This window comes from Zosterops lateralis, assembly GCF_965231275.1.
Source record: "Zosterops lateralis genome assembly, chromosome: Z".
In the NCBI taxonomy this organism is placed as follows: domain Eukaryota; kingdom Metazoa; phylum Chordata; class Aves; order Passeriformes; family Zosteropidae; genus Zosterops; species Zosterops lateralis.
The window spans coordinates 45,728,278-45,746,855 of NC_139800.1; the positions used below are offsets into that span (position 1 = coordinate 45,728,278).

An 18,578-nucleotide genomic window follows, 5' to 3' on the forward strand; every position below is an offset into this window, starting at 1 on the left:
TTGAGTGTGACTACCAGAGTCCTTCCTGAGTGACTAGACAGGGAAGTATTCTTGACACTGTCCATATGGAATTTGGATATTGGGCAGCATGGCCACCTGTGCCAGATAGTTACAAGCCAGAGTTATGTATTTTAAACTTTAATGTTCAACTAGTAGTCTTTCTTTTAAGCATTGAGATATTCTTCATTAAAAAAAATTAGTGTATCCTCATCAGGCTTTCAAACTGACACCCTACAGTGCATTTTTATTAGTAAGAGCAGGGGCTAGAGGAGTGGGTTAAAGACTAAAGGCATTGGTACAAAATCCCACAGATGGTTTTAGTGCAACTGATTTAAATGAGTAAGTGTTTAAACACAGTATCTGTTCTGAAAGCTCTGCTCTGAAACTCTTGAAATGTGAATGTAACAAGCCTCAGATGGAACAAATGACACATTAGTCATGGTGATGGGTGCCACCTGAGAGATCTGACTTCTAGACTTAAGACTTGAATGGTTATATCTCCCAGTGTTAACACCAATGTCTTGTCTTTCAGTTATGCAAAAGGAGACTTGGATATATCATACATCACTTCCAGAATTGCTGGTATGATATCTATGTCTTTCTTAAACATAATTTCTCCTTGGTCTTAATATATGAAAAATTTCAATTACTGTTTGCTCTGTCTTCAGTGATGTCCTTTCCAGCTGAAGGTGTAGAATCTGCCATCAAAAATAATATAGAAGATGTGCGGTTGTGTCTGGACTCTAAACATCCTGGCCATTATGCTGTGTACAATCTCTCTCCAAGAACATACAGGCCTTCAAGATTCCATAACAGGGTGTGTATATTTTTTGTGTATTTCCCTAAAGGGCCTTGAAACACAATGCTTTCATTATACCTCCGGCTTTTTATTGTAAAAGGTTAAAGTAGGTTAATCAAAAAGATGACAAAAGAATAAGTATAAACACACGACCAAAGAATAACCTAATCTTGTCTTTGCTTTAAATCCAAACTTAACAGGTAGAGACTAATCTTTAATCTTACTGACTGAAGTCTATTTTCTCTAGGATAGTGATATCTTTGAAGACATGCCCATGTACCTTAGGTGTTTCAAATTTGGGTGGAGAATACTTAAAGTAACTGAAGTCTTACTAAAATGTCAATCTCTCCCATGTTCTACTATTTTCCTTTATCAAGCGCATAGTGACTGATTTGCATAACCTGTTTACTGGGGTTTCTCCTTGTCCCATTACATACCATTTGACTCCCATATTACTTAGCCATAGCTGACTGATTGTCCCCACCATCTTCAGTGTTGTAGTAGCTTAGCTGACCCTCCATTATCCTTCCTGGCAATTTCTCTGATACTAATATGAAGGTATTTGCCTCATTCAGCAATAATGTGTTGAGGACACCTTGTTAGGTGCTGAGATGCTGGACTTCAGTGTCTGCTCCTAAATAAACCTCAGTTGTCCTGTAAGAGGCTCAACAGTCAGGGCTGTTACTGTGTTGTGAGTTGTCCAGGCCCTCAAGAGTGTGTAGTCATCATGCCCCTTCCACACAATACTGTCTGCCAAGAAGAGAGTCTAGAACCGTTGTTACAGAATAATAAAGCCTTTTGGGCCTTATGCAGAGCCATCCTTAGCACTATTTCACTTACCAGAGTTGACTTAACATGTCAGGATGAGGTATATTTAGTGTATTCTTTCTAGTGCTGTCACTTCCTTTTGTTTCCTTGTAAACATGATAAAGTATTGTCACACCTGAAAGAAATCATTACTGCCTCTTTGGACTAACGCAATCAGCTTCTTTATCTCTGTCTGGTTCAATATGAGGTTCAGGCAGTGGCTATTCAAGGTGGAAGGCAAAAAAGCTTGATGATGTAGGAAATCTACTGCCTGATTATTTGTAGCAGGTACCTCAAAGCAAAATGTTCAACAATTATTATAGCACTAGATTGCTGGAAAGTCTGAGACTGATATAGTTAACTGATTTTTTCCACATCCTGCAAAGTGATCCATCTCTGTTTATGGAATGGTAAATTCTGTGACTGGGAATTTGCTTACCAATGGATTTTTTGGTTATGCGACTCTAAGATGTCTATACACCTGGTATTTCTGATGTGTTAATATGATCTTGATTTTGTTGGGAAGTCATAATAGGTCATAATTATTTGAAACATTACAGGTTTGTGACCACCTTATTGTTTAGGAAGGCAGTTATTTTACTTGGAAACAAACTCTAATTGTATTTGGAACTCTTACCTGCCTATTCTTGAAACTGAGATGTCCAGCAGTACTGCCTAACTTCATTGTTCAGTGCTGGGTGAGAATAGCCATGTAGGAACTCAAAGAGGTTTAGTTTTACTTTAATACCTGCAAAAGATTATAATGGCAAGCCTTTAAACATGATCAGAGGAGAACAGCTTCTAAAATTCTTAATTGAGGCACTTTGCTTAGAAGGTATTTATGAAATTACATATTATTGATTTCTTTTTGTTTCCTATCTGTATGGAGCTTCTACAAATTTCTTTACTCTTGGTTAAAATTAATGGTAGTTTTGAAGTCTTATCTGTTAGTCCATCTTGTCATAGGTTGCTCTAAGAGTTTGTGCACTATCCGTCATTCTGCTAATTGTCAGGACACTTAGAGCTTAAAACACAGCTAAAGAAACAGAAAGTCATGATGTTTTTGTTACATCTTGTAGGAAACCTAGGGTTTGAGTAGAAAGTAAATTGTAAATCAGAAGGAAAAAAGTCAGTACTTTTTGCTTTTTTTGAATACATATGTTTTTTAGGCTGTGCTCTGGTCTGAAGCTGCAATGCTTCACTATGATTCTTTTTCAGTGTTGTAATTTAAGTTCAGCCAGCATCCAAGCCCTACACAGCTGCTTGCTTATTCCTCCGTGGTGGAACTGGGGAGGGAATCACAAGCTAAAAGTGAGAACTTGTGGGCTGAAATAAAATCAGTTTAATAAGTAAAGCCAAAACCACAGTTGCAAGCAAAGCAAACCAAGGAATTTATCCACATTTTCCCATGGGCAGGCAGGTGTACAGCAATCTCCAGGAATGCAGAGTTCCATCATGCATTACGATCACTTTGGAAGACAGATGCCATCACTCTAAATGTTTACCTTTCCTTTTTTCCCCCCCAGCTTTATGGGCTGAGCAGAATGTCCTATGGTATGGAATATTCCTTTGCTTAGCTGGGGTCACCTGTCCTGGCTGTGTCCCCTCCCAGCTTCTTGTGCACCCCAAGCCCTCTCGTTGGTGAGGTGATGTGAGAGGCAGAAAAAACCTTAACTCTAAGCTGTGCTTACCAATAAAATAAAAATCCCTGTGTTATCAAAACTGTTTCCCTCACAAATACAAAACACAGCCTCATTTAGTTACTATGGAGAAAACGACTCCAGCTGAAATCAGCACACACTATTGTTGTAATATTTGAGATGTACTGAAGCCCACATTGAATTGTGCAGTGAACAGGGATATAAAGGACTTTTTGCCTTAACTTTTCTGTGTTTACTGGTGGCTTTACATAAGGTTGCACTAACAAAGGAATGTGCAGTTTAAATCTCTTGCAAAATTATGTGTTTTGAAATGGCCTTATTTTTTAATTAAGATATTAGAGTACAGTGAAAAGTTATAGGAGACTTAGACTGTTTATTTCATCCTTTTTTCCTGTGCTTGGCACAACTACAGTTTTTTGTGGTAATAAGCTCAGGTAATTCATCTCAGAGTAACCCCTTGAGCTCTTTATCTAGATAGGAAGACATGTTGCTGATAGGAAAACTTGCTCTTCAATGTGAGACTAAAAACAAATCAAAAAAGCTTCATTTGTAACTTGCTTCGTTGATCCTGAATATATCTACTCTTTAAGTGTTTCAAGTGCTCCAAGAATCAAGTTTCATATACTGCATCCTTACTGGACAGTTAAGGATATAGATTCTTAGCAGTGAAGCTGATGTTTTGTAGCAGTACTTGTAAATGGAATATTACTGAGCAATTCAAGCTCTTTGAATAGAGGACAAATATTAAAAGAAACCTAATCATTCTGCTGGGTTTTGTTTGATGGAGTTTTTTTAGGGGTTGGTTTGTTTGTTTGTTTTTGGTTTTTTGGGGTTTTTTTTGAAGTATATGTGCACAGATTAAATTAAAAGCTGTTTTATTTTACTCCTTGCTCTAAGAATATTTCAGATAATAATCTGAGTTCTTGATACTTCTTTTGCAGCAGATTTGTAGACAGTGATGCCTTGAGAGGCTACCTAGTGTAGAGGCTAGACAGTGTTAAAGGAATAAAGTAGGTATTTATTAAAAGACCTTCAAAGGATTCACCTTGGGCAGTACAAGAGCCTGGCCAAGGCTACACCCAAGATGGACAATGGGTACCACGTTTTCACACTTTTATAAGTTTTGGTCCATTTACATATTCAGGTTAATTGTCCAATTACAGCCTCAGGTTATGAAGTCTCATCCTTCCAGATTGCTCTCCTCAGTTTAAAGCTGCAATGGTGTCCTTGGTTTTCAGGCTGGAAAAGGACTGTTTTGTCTAACTAAACTGTGAGGAGAACTTGCTAACACTTTATATGAAGTTCAGTTACATATTAATGCAGTACAGAATCTGAAAAATATGAAAGCTAAAACTTGAAGCATCAACAGAACTGAAGTTTTATTGCACTTCATCCTCATTTTATTGCACTTCATATTTCTCATGTCAACTGTCTCTTGTCTCTCTCATTGCAGGTTTCTGAATGTGGCTGGCCAGCAAGACGAGCACCCAGTCTTCAGAATCTCTATAGCATATGCAAGAACATGCATTTATGGCTCAAACAAGATCAGAAAAATGTCTGCATTGTGCATTGCCTGGTAAGAAATTGATTTAAGTCTGAAGTGCATTGTTCAATAGAGCTTTAAATTGTGAATAAGATTGCTAGTATCCATTCAGTTTGTGACTTTTACAGGAAACCCCAGGGTCAATTCCTTCCTGCTGTATTTGTAGGGAAGTTACTTGCATAAATTTTCTCCTTAGGGAAATTGGTAGGGTAATGTAGCCCTTGCTTACTTACATTTAGAGTAGAAGGCAGTATTCAGGCAAAATGCAGGCAGTATTCAGGCCTTTAGAAGAAAAAAAATCTGCTTCACTCTTTCAGTATTAGCTCCATTTTTTTGTGTGATAGATGGGTGTACACTGCATATCCCATTACTGTCCATTTAGAATGTAATCTGTAGCCACAGAATTTCAAAAACTGACTGTAAGACTTCTGGTTTACTTGCTTTTGCTGGCAGCAGACTGCTTTGTAGATGTCACTATTCTCCAAAATATTATTAACTTGAATATAACCAAAAAAAGCAATAAAACTGTCTGTAGAGCCACCTCATATCAAACATGGTGAGGGGAGGAATGAATTCAAAGAATACTTTGTTCAGAATTTGAAAATTGGGTCACTCTTACATTTGTTTAAGAGAATTACGTGTGAAATTTTGACATTCTTATTTTGCTGCAGAGTAAAAAGCAAAACATGATTGTGGCAATGCTTGCAATGCTGCTGGAAAGCATTCAAAACCCGCCTGGTGATTTGGTATAGCCATCAGTAAGGAACATCACTCTGAGAGTCAAAACCAGGATTTATTATTATTTGTTATTCTCACAAACCATATTTGTGTGTTAGGTAGTGTTTTGCAAGTAAAAAGCCAGTTCATGTCAGCTGCTCAAAGCCATTATAATTTTCAGTGCTGCTGTGAGGTTAGGCATCTAATTCTATATTAAAGCAGTACTTCTAATACCTCAGTTTCACATGGTTGCTGGTCAGGTAGGTAAGAAGCAGATGTGATGAATCGGCATCAGTTTTTGTAACATCTTTCCTTCAAAGTTTTTTGTTCAAGATACATAACTCATTCCTTTTGTATATATATGGCTTTGTGCCAGATGTGTTGTAAAAGTGTACACCAGAACTGAAATAAATGAATGATAAAAATTCTGTTCCATGTTGCTAGCAAACAAACCTGGAGAAGTCCTGTTCTGTCAACCATAATATCTTTCAAATCTTCTGCTTTTTATAATACAGAGATGTATCTGGGATATGTGTGTAGATGGGATTCCTGCAGAAAGAAGCTCAGTGTTTTTATCTCTTTTTCTTGGTTTTTTGGCAAACTATTAACAATTTTAGACAGAAGTCTGAAGAGTTTAGTGTGGTTTAGTTCTTCTGAATCTTCATACTTCTCTTTTAGCAGAAGTCCATGGCTGTCAGTCAAAAATAGCAGTGTTCTGGGATTTCAGATAGCAGCTAGGAAACAAACTTAAAAAAATGGGTATTAGTTACAGTAAGGTAAAGAATATCAATTGAAAATTTCAAATAGTGTTAAGCTAAAGTAGTTACATTTGAACAAGGAAGTAATATGTAGTATCTTTTGTATGGTGTCAAAGTTAAATGAGAACCTTTCACACTCAGATACTGACATCAAATCAAATAATGGCACTAGACCTTGGATATCGTGACATTAAATAGTGATAGGATATGGGATACATAATGGGATGTTCTTCAGTAACTTGGATAATGCTTTTTCCACTAGATTTACTAACAAGGCTACTTTTTTTTTCTAGGATGGAAGAGCAGCATCTGCTGTTGTAGTTTGTTCCTTTCTGTGCTTTTGTCGTCTCTTCACTACTGCTGAAGCTGCTGTTTATATGTTCAGTATGAAACGCTGTCCACCTGGCATTTGGCCTTCTCATAAAAGGTACTGTAAGGTATTGTTGAAGCAAGTAGTTATTCAATTCTGAATATGATATAGGATGTCTTTAGAAAGATTTTTTTTTTCAATAATGTCTGTGTTCAAACATCTGGTTTTCCAAGTATTTTGCTGTATTGTGAATAGATGGTAGTTGGGAATTTTCTGAGCCTGTAAGTACCTATCAGAAGTAGGTCAAGTGTGCTCTTTGGTGAAGAAGTGTTAGGAATGAAAACAAGGGTATGCAGAGCTTTTGAATGCTTTCTTAATTATAAAATCCTCTTCCACATGTGTAAGACGTATTTCATGTTTTCTAGTTTATTACAATAGGTTTTACTATGTCAGAACAATGCAAGCTCTGAGGGAATGCCAGAAATTATCTCTGTCAATTGGGTAAAAATGCCTAATGCTTTTTTATTTTGAATGCATATGGAGATGACTTGCATGTACTTTCACAAATGTTTTAAGCTGTTTATTTGATTTAATTTGATAGATCTTATAACCATAAAGTATGAATAAGAAGTGACACTGGTGGTAAGAGTGTTTCCTACCAAAAGGATTAGATTTTGAAGTGTGGGAAATAAAGCATTAGTTCAGTATAAATGACAGATTGTTTTTGTACACATTTATTTCATATATACCTAAGGGGTTGTCCACAAAATAATACGTATTAATCAGGACAAATCCAAAGTCTTTAGGAAGATTTGAGTGATCCATTATGTTTTATGTCTAGTTTGTTTTACAACGTATTATACGTAAAGCTTACAGACCCTTTTGTGTCATTCTGTCAGATTTGAAAATCTGTTTGCTGGAGGTGGTGGTAAATGTTCCCACTGTTTCACTGTTAACACTTACCAATGCTTAGTGACTGATTAACTGAAGTACTGACTGAAGTAACTTGCTCATGTGTTCACCCGTTTCTTAGAATTTTGTGCTCTGACTAAATAAGTACCTTCTGGTTTTGGCAGATACATTGAATACATGTGTGACATGATGGCTGAAGAACCCATTATTCCTCACAGCAAGCCCATCCTGGTCAGATCAATTGTCATGACTCCCGTTCCACTTTTCAGTAAGCAGCGTAATGGCTGCAGGCCTTTTTGTGAGGTTTATGTGGGAGATGAGAGAGTAACCACTACCTCCCAGGAGTATGACAAAATGAAGTAAGTACAAATTATGACTTGTTCTGAAACAGCCAGTTATATTTTTCTAGATTCTGGAATTTACATGTTTCTAGATTCCTCTGTGTCCTTTTAGCTGGTCTCGCAAGGTAAATTGTGCGAGTGATTGTTACAGCAGCTTGGATCTGGTCATGCAGAACGGTGAGGGTGATGGTGGGTTGGCACACTGGACAGTGCGAGGCAGTGACCAAGACTCTCTTCTCACTCCATGTGATGTAAGACTGGGAACATTGATCTCCTATATACTTCTGCTGAGCATCGTGTCTCAGTCATGGAAACTGTAAGGATCCCTGGGCATGGTAGCTGAAAGGTGACTGCTTATTAGCCCCTGTACAGCTCTGGTGTCTGCACAATTGGAAATGGTACTAACGCTGCGAGATGTGGGTAATCACAGACAAGAAAAGTGAGAGAATACTGAAGTCCTTCTAGCTTTTCAGCTACTGAAGCCATGGAGAAAGCAGGCTAAATCTTAAGTAATACACTATTTAATTTCTTTTGAAATTAGATTAACATTCATTAATTATGTGGGTTGTTTTTTGTTTTTTTTTTTTGTTTTTTTTTTTTTTTTTTTTTTTTTATTCTTTAGGGAGTTTAAAATTGAGGATGGGAAAGCAGTAATCCCCCTGGGTATAACAGTCCAAGGAGATGTTCTCATTGTGATCTATCATGCCAGGTCAACTCTAGGAGGACGACTACAAGCCAAGGTAATGATGAATTTAAGAGCCTGAATGGAAGATTTCCAATTTTGTATCCTTCTAGTAATCTACTGAATACTTTGCTTTTTTACTATTCTTTGTTCAAAGAAAAGTTTGAGGTTTTCATTCACTTGTGAATTCAACATTTTCAAGCCTTCTGAGTATGTCCACTCCTAGTGCTGTACATGTAGATACTTTCAAAAGCATTTCTGGAACTTACTTCAGGATTGATAATTGTTATATTTGTACAGGAAGCCCCTAGCCAGTTTTTTTTGAGGCAGCAATTATTATCTGTTAAGTTGCACAACAAGCCAGAGCTTTTTAATTCTGTGCATGCAAACTGCAAACAGAGGAAAAATACCACTCAGCAGAAAAGTGGCATTCCAGAGACTGCCTGTACAAAACAGACTAGAAAAATCCATGTGGTTTTATAGCCTATTTCTAAAGTCATGTTCAGTTTTTGTAGCTAGTTTTCTTGTCTTTGTTCTACTAGGGAGAATGCTTCTATCATTTTTTAATGCCACTGTGTATGCAAATGTATTGCAAGATCACAAAAAACTTATTAATGAAACCTGTCTTCAGTTTTTTAAAAAAGATAGGAGTGTTCTCTTTTCTCCAGATAAGTAACCCAAATTAAACTTGGAAATTTATGTAAAAGATAAGGAGAGGTAGTGCAAAGTATAGAGTTGGACCTTTGTGGAAGTTGATCAGCCAGTTTTGGTACATGAGGGACATACATGTGTATTCATGCATACTGAATTACTGAAGTTGTTTTCCCTCTGGTTTTTCTTCTGCTTTGTGAGTTGGAAGGTATCAAATCTTGTCATGTTGTAGAGGTTCAACAGGACTTTTCAGAACACCTTAAAAGTAAAAACTCAGTAAAATGATTCCTTAGTGCACAAAAAAACCCTATTGTATCGTTCAAGGTCATTGGGAGAAAGGCATAAAACTGACAAAATTTATCCAAGGTTAGGTTATACTTCTTGTACCACGTCACTTTTATCCATCACAGAGTTTCTTTGATGTGGTTTCTCTGGCATTTATTCACTGATAGAAAAGACTAGAATTTTCTCAGCTGTCAGCTATAACACGAGATACATCAACAGTGTGTGTGATGATGGGGGTTTGGAGGTTTAATGGAACAATAATATTCAATGTGTCCTTTTTTTTATGTGCTGTAAATTGCCCCCTGAAGTTCTTTGCGGATCTCTTAGAGAGAATAACCACTACATTTCAAGATTTCTCCTGTGTTCAGAGCTGGGTGTTGTGAATGTCTTCTACTTTTTCACAGCTAATTTGGAGAGAGTTTAGTTTAGTTTTTAGGAAAGTGATGGCAGGGATGGAAGAATTAGAGAAGCTCTCTCCAGTGTGTCCATGTCTCTCTTGTACTAAGGAGCCCAGCACTGGGCATCACAATTACAGAATATAGTACTTCATACAAATGAAGTATGAGGCTTCATTCATCCTGAATAGAGGGGAAGGACCAAGCCTCCTTAATCTGTGGCAATGCTTTTTGTATTATTTGGTTTCTGGCTATGATGTTCAGTAAATGCTCATTTACAAGGAGAGCTTTCATAATTCAGTTTTGTTATATCTTATTTTCTGGACTATTACTGTATGACTTCTTTGTAAGGACTGGCAAGACTATTTCACAGGTGTTGTGACTAATGCTAAGAAACAAATACAGGCTATATTGATCAGTAAGCTGTAATTTGGATTTGTGCAAGATCAGGAGTTACTTGAATATTCTATAGTAGCATTTTCTAGACACTCGTATTTCCATCAGGCATGAGAAAATAGTTTTTCTGTGAACAGTTGAGTGATTAAAATGAGTCAGTTCAGAAAAGACTTACATTTCTGTCTGGAATGAATGGAAGACGTGAAATGGCACAGAAGAAAACTCTTTGCATGCCTTCTGAAGTGTCCTTTTAAATGTACTAACTACATTTAAAACCATTTAAAGTCTATTCCTTTATATGTGATGTACATATATTTCTTGGTTGGCATATTGCACAATGGGATTTTCTGAGCATGTGTTATTCAGAAAAGGAACAAGGGTCATACAATTTTAGCCTCCAGAACAGGATCTGGAAATACTTTAGACTTTGATAGTCTATTTTGAGGTTAGTGATGAGCTATATCTGCCTTTTGGTTTGTTAGTGCTAGTAACAAATCTATTTATGTTCTGTCTCAACTGCATTTAAATCTTTCAAGATAAAGTATGCTTGTAATTAAATGGAAATAGTTGTAATTAAATGGAAATTTTTGTAGCAAAGCAGATATTTCAAAATATTTTAATAGTGATAATACTTTGCATTATGTTGAAGGCACAACACTGTAGATACTGTTCATACAGATTAATACAGTTTCTTATTTCTTGTTTTCAACAGATGGCTTCAATGAAAATGTTTCAGATTCAGTTCCATACAGGCTTTGTGCCCCGAAATGCCACTACAGTGAAATTCGCCAAGTATGTTGACACTTTTTTGTAGGAGACTGGGAGAAGTTTTCTTAGAAACTGCTTAACCTGCCAAACATCAACATATAGCAGGGAGAGGAAATATAGTCAGTGCAGGAAGTAGATGACTTTGATTCTAATAAGAGTCTTTTGTTTACTTACCTTAAGGAAACAAAATATTTTGTTCATGATACCAAAAAAATAAACCCCAAAAAACCTATATACAAAAATACCACCTTTTTAAATTGAGAAGAGTAAACGAATACAGCATTTTCAATGTCTTATTTGCCTTGGAGTTTTGTTTTGGACGAAACACAGTAGATCTAGTAGACTAGAAGCAGTAGATCTAGTCCAAAACTAGATCTAGTAGATCTAGTTAGCCATCAGTATCAAGAAACTTCCTGGTGTGTCTTTACAGATACGATCTGGATGCCTGTGACATACAAGAGAAATACCCTGATTTATTTCAAGTCAATCTGGAAGTAGAGGTGGAGCCCAGAGATAGGCCCAGCTGTGAACAGCCACCTTGGGATAACATGAATATAAAGGGACTGAATCCCAAGATCCTCTTCTCCACCCGAGAAGAACAACAAGAGATTTTATCAAAATTTGGTAAGGAGTCCCTTGAAAAAACTAGAGAATATGAAAAAAAGTTTTCAATGTACTTAGTGTTTGAGGCTTTTGTTTAATTTTTGATGTTCCATTAATTAGAAAAAATAGAAATGGGTGGGTTTTTTTTTTTTTGTAAATATCAGTTAAAAGTATGCATTGTATGGAGGAGCTTAAGTTATCCTCCAGTAAGGGATTATAATTATGCCTGTCTTACTTTCACTGTGATTACATGTGCTTGCTCTAAAGCTAGGAATAGGCCATTTGCCATCACTAAAAAATGGAATTGTAACAGGCAGTATTTGTAGGCACAACATGTTGAAAGAGATTTATTTGGCTAAAAATGGCACCAGTATAATTTCACTTAAAATTATGTGAGCATTCCTCAGAAATGGTTTTAGGTAAGAATGTTTTTGTCAACATTCTATGCATAACCATGTAATGTAATTAATTTCCTGAACTTCTCCTAATGTGTTTCAGCAGACTTTATTTTATTAATTCTGCATATTCAGTGCTTCATCTGTAGATGCCTGCATTAGTTTAAAGAAGTTAATGCTGTTCAGCATCTTTGTTCTTTTCCTGGTATCAGTGATTAGCTTTGACATTTTCATTCAGGCTCTTAAGCCTCCTCTATTTGAAGATAAAGAAGCATGGCGAAGATACTATGGTGATTTAAGTGACACATGAGATCCCACCTTACGCTGTTACTGTGGTGCATCTCAAGTACATTTCTTTTCATACAAGACAGTTGCTGCTGGCCTTTTTTTTTTTTTAAGTAGGATATGTGTTGTTTGTATTATGATTTAGGCCATTTTCTATTTAACTTAGCTGAATCCTACTGTGAACACAACTGTGAGCTCTCTAAAGCTAAGGTGTTGTTTAGCTTTACATCGTCATTGATGATGAAAGTTACTCTTATTTTCTTAAGTAATTTCCATTTTCTGATTGATACATGAAACGTAAGGATTTCAATTTACACTGAAACTATTTCTTAAGATTGATGGGAAGGGAATAGGACAAAAGTAAGTGCTGTGAACTGATTTAAAAAAAACTTGCTGTTAAAATTGAATTTACTCTTTTATTAGTCAGATTCTTTTATGTATGTTTTCTCAGACAGGCTGTTTTTTTTAGTATCTCTAAGCTACAACTGAGGATGTGGAAGGAGAGCAGAAAAGTGCTCTACCAGTTTTGTATTTAAATTTAGACAAATAAGTTTCTCCCAGCCATCCATCCATTTTTTCTCAAACAGCGAGTGAATATTAACTAATTTAGGAAGTCTTCTTCATTTGCCTTGAGGAAACTTTGGTTTTGAGAGGTGATACAGCAGTAGGTAATTCATGCAATTGAATCTTACACAAGAGTCACTTAATACCTGATTTCAGTAAAATAAGAAATGTAAGAAGCAGTTAATAGCAGCATACAGTGTTTTAACCCCTTCATGCTATTTTTTAACCACTCCGTGTTCTTCACTGGCTTTGCATATTCTGGGTTTTTTCTACAGCTGCATTTGCTTTTTTCTGTTTTTCTATCTCTTAATGCAGATCCTGTTCATAGCTTTTGCATGTTTTAGGGGATGGTTGGTACAAGTGAGGTGTTAATTACATTTTCCTACAAATGTAAATAGAATGCTTGAGCATTACTTTATGATTCTTATTTAATGTCCTAGATAAAAACAGGATTTTACCATTTTTTTGCAGTTGAAAGAAATTAATGCTAATTTCAAAGACAATGGGGTTAGGAATCTGTATTTGCAGAGCAATAGATTGGAGATAATTGTCTTCCTACAGCAGTCAGCCTGAAAGTCAAGTATCAGCTGCCATGTGGAGGACTGAGAATCTTCTCTCTAAGAGCTCTGGCTTAAATTCTGTTTTATAGGGAAACCAGAATTGCCTAGACAGCCAGGTTCAACTGCACAATATGAAGCAGAGGCATCCCAGTTGGAGCAGTCTTCAGAAAGTGCACCTACTGATACAGAATCCCCACACAGCAGTAGTACTGATGCTAACAACTTCTTTCATTCTCTGGACTGGAAAGGTACAGATTTTCCTCTGAAGTCACTATGTGGTTTACATTTGTTTTGTATGCTTTCCAGTGAATGCTTAAGCCTTCTTAGGCAGCAAAAATCTCTTAACTGACTAACCATGAGGAAAAGCTATTTAAAGAGTGAGTTCTGCAGAATAGCAAGTGGTTATTCTGTTTCATTCGGTTAAACACCAAGTAAGGGGGTTTGGTGTTGAGTATAACTTAAACGCTGAGCTAAATTTTTCTTTTTCTGTAAAGATCTTAACCTTAAAGGTCTGTAAGGAAGCTTTTCACTCCCACAGCCCCTCTTTGGCTGAGGAAGAGAGGAAAAGTAGACTAGCCAGTGGGGTCCAGATCAGTAAGTAGGACTAAGACGCCTTTGTGGAGTGGCACATATGGTAGTCAGCTGCTACTTTTTCTGCCCTGTACAAAGAGGTGGCAGGCAACATGTAGTTCCATTTTCATCAATTCTTTTATGAGTTTTGGTTAGTTAGGAATTCATTTCATAGGAAGTCACCATGAAAGTTTCTCTCACCCTAGTCCTAAGAATAATGCTGGTTATTTAAAGATGTTACTCTTTTTTTTTTTTGTTTCCCTATTCAAGAAGGAAAAACTCCAGAAAGTGGAATAGAGGACAGTTCACCTAAAAATGATTGTCTTCAGCTATCTAATGACAGGGAAGAGAGTGATCCTTCAGATGAGGAGTTCCCAACATTTCCAGATGAAGGAAATGCAGTAATTGTTGATGAAAAAGACTCTACTCCAGAAGGAGAGTTTCTTTTTGAAGCCAGTTTTGAAACTCCATCTGCACCATTACAGAAATCTCTCCCTGAAGAGAATGTAGACTTGCTGGGACTAGACTCTGATATTTCAGCAGAACAGAAACAACCTGTCTCAGAAATAAACTCTTCATCAAGTAATGCAGACTTGTTGAACAATCTGTTTGTGAGTAGTGTGTCACAGGTTTCAAATGAGTCCACTGGAGATCTTCTTGGACAAGGAACAGATTTCTTTTTCAGCAGTCAGTGTCCAGCTGCTACTCAGGGTTCATCTTCAGCAGCAGCCATGTCTTCAGGTACGTGAATTTAATATAAGTACTTGTCACCTGGGCAACACATGAAAACTGTTGCTTGTAGGTGCTTAGAAACTAAGAACCATGTTTCGAAGTGTGGAGACATATCAGTCTGTAGCAAGGCTGTAATAGAATAGGTGTTATTTCTGCATGAAGGAGGGAAATACCTGTACGTTATCCAGCTATTCTGTTATGTTGCCAGTATCCTATTAACTTCAAACTCTTGTAAATAGAAAAGTATCAAATTTTGAATTTAGAGGGAATTTAGTATCTTAAAAAATTCTTAGATTTCCCATAGGAATTTTACATGCTAGATCCTTTCTAAATCCATAACTTTCCGTGTTAAGGCATAGAATTGTCATAACTTGAACTTTATGCAAAGCAATGGCATTAGATGTGCAGAGCTGTGCTGCTTAGGTCAATCAAATGTCTGTGTGGGATTTTTGAGTGTTAATCACATAAGAGTGCTGAGCAAATGGAAATCCTGTAGATTATTGTCCAAACCAGTAGGATGATGATACTACTAAAAGATTTTTTTCTTGCTAGTTTTGATGATATTGTTGGCAGGTCAGTATCCTTAAAGAGAATGCTGGGTAGTGCTGTCTATTTGGTATTTAAACAAGGTGTCTTAGTTCAGAGATTCTGTTCCTCTTGCCACTGGATACTCATCTCTTCGTCACTTTTTGGGAGTAATAATTCTCTGCCTAAAGTTAATGGTAAGATTTCTGGGAATATCAGTCTCATAAGATGAGAGACCATTACAAGGTTTTGTTTATTTGCAAAGATAAATTATGAATTACCTAAATTACTAAAAGTTTTCATCTAAAAACAACGGGAAGTATTTTTTACAGAGCATTTAGATGATTTAAGACATTTTCTTATTTTGAGGCAATTCACTATTGAACTTTGTTACTGTGGTCAGGGAAGAATAATTTTAATTCACCATTTTTACATAGGCAGAAATCTATAAAAGGGAACCTTTATTACATTATCTTTCTTTAACCATGTCTACTGCATGAAACACCTGAGCAGTCATTCTCATTTGATGTATTTCATTGAATTGTGTTGAGAAATAATTGCAGAACTGAGAATATTTGGCCACTCTTATATTTTGGCTTGCACAACAAACTTATACTTGAGGTTTTACTTATGTGTGATGCTATAGTAAATTTGCTTGTAATGTTGTTGAGTCCTGTACGGTGTTGTCATTACCTGAGGATGTGTTGAGGTATTATAGCAGGATTATTCCTTCTCTTCAGCTTCTGAGTAAATCTGGCAGGACTCCCTGGGCTCTTGAGGGGTTTTGACCCTAGAGGGCAGCAGAAACAGGAATATCTAAAGCCATGATTCCAGCTGACAGTCACATGTTACTCCATGCTGACTATAAATACTCTTCCAGTTAGTTTTTTCTTCATTGGGATCACTAGAGACCTGCTGAAGTCCTGCTTCTATTGGTTTTCATTCTTGGGTTGACGTGCTTTCTGCCCCAGAATCACCAATGCCTTCGAGTCTGAATGGTAGTATGAATGTTTTACTTCATGTTCTTTTTAATAGTATAATAGTCTGTTTTCTTCAAGTCTGTTGTGGATTTGGCATTATGGAGTAATCTTACATTTTAACAAATGTAATTCTTCTGTGTGTCAGATAGTCACTCAAACTTAAGATGTCTCTTAAATGGGTGAAATTAAAAATGTTTTTGAATTGTATGTAGTCTTGCTGCTTTTGTTAGAAGATATAGCTGTTTGTATTATGTATGACTGAGATCCTTTTTGTACCATGTGAAAGTTCATTTGTCTAGAAGAAGGAATAGGTGGTTACTCTGCCACACAAAATTCACAGAAGGCTGCTGCAGTTACTAGCATGAAATTTGCTTTTTGTCTGTGCCCTCAGAGGAGCAAGGCTTTTTCAACTTCATTTATTCTACAATTTGTCAGGAGATAATTTTGTTTTCTGCTTCTTTTTTAGCTGATCCATTTGACCCGTTCACAATGTCATCAAGTTCAGAGAATCAAGCCCTGTCTAGTCCAGACCTCTTTGGGGGCTTCCTTAATCCAACCTCAACATCTACAGCTAATACAGTTCCTTCTACACAAAGTTCACTTCCACCTTCTTCCAGCTCAAATTTCTTAAATTTAGGTAAGTGTGCTTCTGGTGTTCTGTTTCTCAACAATTTCTTCTCCTCTGTGCGTTTGTCTTTCAGCTTAGTGGATTATTGTCTTAATAGTTCCACTTGTTGTGATTGCTGTTTTAATTAGCTTTGTACTCTGGAAGTACAGATGCAAAGACAGCAAGAAGCAAATGTTTTCTGTATAATGTCATGCTAGGATTTATGATGTTACAGGATTTCTAGTATTGTTAACCATATGTTAGGAGTTGGACTTTCCTCTCAATCTAGTAACTGAGGTACCCAAAATTCTGGAAATTTACATTATAGCTGATAGTATGCTATGTTGCTATGTTGACTGTATTCAGATTCTAAAGATTTTCTGGAAACCTTGGAAGAGAAATGAGTGAGTCAAGTTACAATGTAGCTGGTTCTTAAAGTGCAGGCTGAGGCTAGCTTGCACCTTCCTGACCTGAATGTATTCTGGTAATATACTTACAAAGTACATTATGTAATACTCTAATCTTATTTGTTTCATTTCTCTGATATATTCTTGGTGAAGCCTTTTCCTCATGCATTTATTTTAAAATCTATTAATCTTTATACAAAAATCTTTGTGAATATGTTCAGTCTTCCCATCATTCTTTAAGGAGAAACAGACTTTGCAAAAATGGGGTGGTAGAGCTACTAATGTTAAAGCTTTTTAAGAACTGACTTTCAAAGTGTGGAGAGAGCTCACACTCACATATTAGTTATGATCAGCCTGTAAGGTCTCTTTGCTGCTCTTTCACTCCCCTCTTTCTGTATAGGTGCTTCCCACAGGATACAGTCTTCTAAGAACATAGGTCTGTGTAGGGTACAGTCCTTTAGGAAGAGGTTGCTATAGAGGTGTGGTTCTCCCAGGTGCTGCAGGTCCTGCCAGGAACCTACTGCTGTGTGGGCTGCTCTCCCTGGGCTGTGGCTTCATTGAGGACATGTGTGCCTGTTTAGGGTCCTCCACAGCCTGCAGTGTGAACATTTGTTCTACTGTGACTTTCACACGTGTTGTGGGGCAATCTCTGCTCTGGCATCTGGACCACCTCCTCCCATTCCTTCTCCACCAACCTAAATGTCTGCGAGGCTGTTTCTTTCACATCTACCCCTTCTCTTAAAGCTGCTGTGCAGCATTTTTTAGGAAAATATGTTTTCCCAAGGATAACTATTTTGGAGGCTCAGCTGTGGCTTGTGGTGAATCTGTTGGAGCTCGCTGTATCCAACAGAGAAGCCAAAGTGTCTCCTCACGCAGACACTTATTTAAAATATGCAGGTAGCTAGGAATGGTGGTATCATGCACCTTTTCCTCAATCCAAGGTGATTTCTTCCCAGAGCTTATTGCATGCAGCTCTGACTTGCCTCTCTTTGTTTAGCAGTTGATTTAGTTGACCCTGTGTCTGAGTGATGCAATCTATAAAAGAATGCATTATTTGTCTGACTGAGAGAAGAGCTTCCTCTTTTAAATAAAAGGCTACTAAATTGATTGCTCTCTCTATTATATTATTTATCATTATATTCCAGCTGTGGTTGATTCTGCTGAGAAGATTCTACTTGCTGCCTCCTTTACAATGTTTTTGTTCCGTCCTGTAGATAGTAACAGTATGTTTCAGTTGTGCACTTGTATAGTTGCCAGTTCTATGTCACTATTGCTGTCCCTGTGTGAGGTTACCAGACATAAATTTTTTTCTCAAGAAGATTGAG

At 36.9% G+C, this 18,578-nt stretch overlaps 1 protein-coding gene across 2 annotated transcripts in view; it reads left to right on the forward strand.

The window, feature by feature from the left end:
- Positions 1 to 18,578, forward strand: part of GAK (cyclin G associated kinase) — a 68,280-nt gene that overhangs the window by 31,885 nt on the left and 17,817 nt on the right. The window contains exons 12-22 of one of the 2 annotated variants that reach the window (XM_083884207.1): positions 533 to 582; positions 669 to 817; positions 4,721 to 4,843; positions 6,579 to 6,712; positions 7,672 to 7,866; positions 8,471 to 8,588; positions 10,970 to 11,049; positions 11,456 to 11,649; positions 13,522 to 13,680; positions 14,273 to 14,743; positions 16,706 to 16,876. In XM_083884207.1, coding sequence (XP_083740333.1) covers positions 533 to 582; positions 669 to 817; positions 4,721 to 4,843; positions 6,579 to 6,712; positions 7,672 to 7,866; positions 8,471 to 8,588; positions 10,970 to 11,049; positions 11,456 to 11,649; positions 13,522 to 13,680; positions 14,273 to 14,743; positions 16,706 to 16,876 — 1,844 coding nt within the window. The remainder of the gene's footprint in view (positions 1 to 532; positions 583 to 668; positions 818 to 4,720; positions 4,844 to 6,578; positions 6,713 to 7,671; positions 7,867 to 8,470; positions 8,589 to 10,969; positions 11,050 to 11,455; positions 11,650 to 13,521; positions 13,681 to 14,272; positions 14,744 to 16,705; positions 16,877 to 18,578) is intronic. The other variant, XM_083884208.1, reaches the window with a different exon arrangement.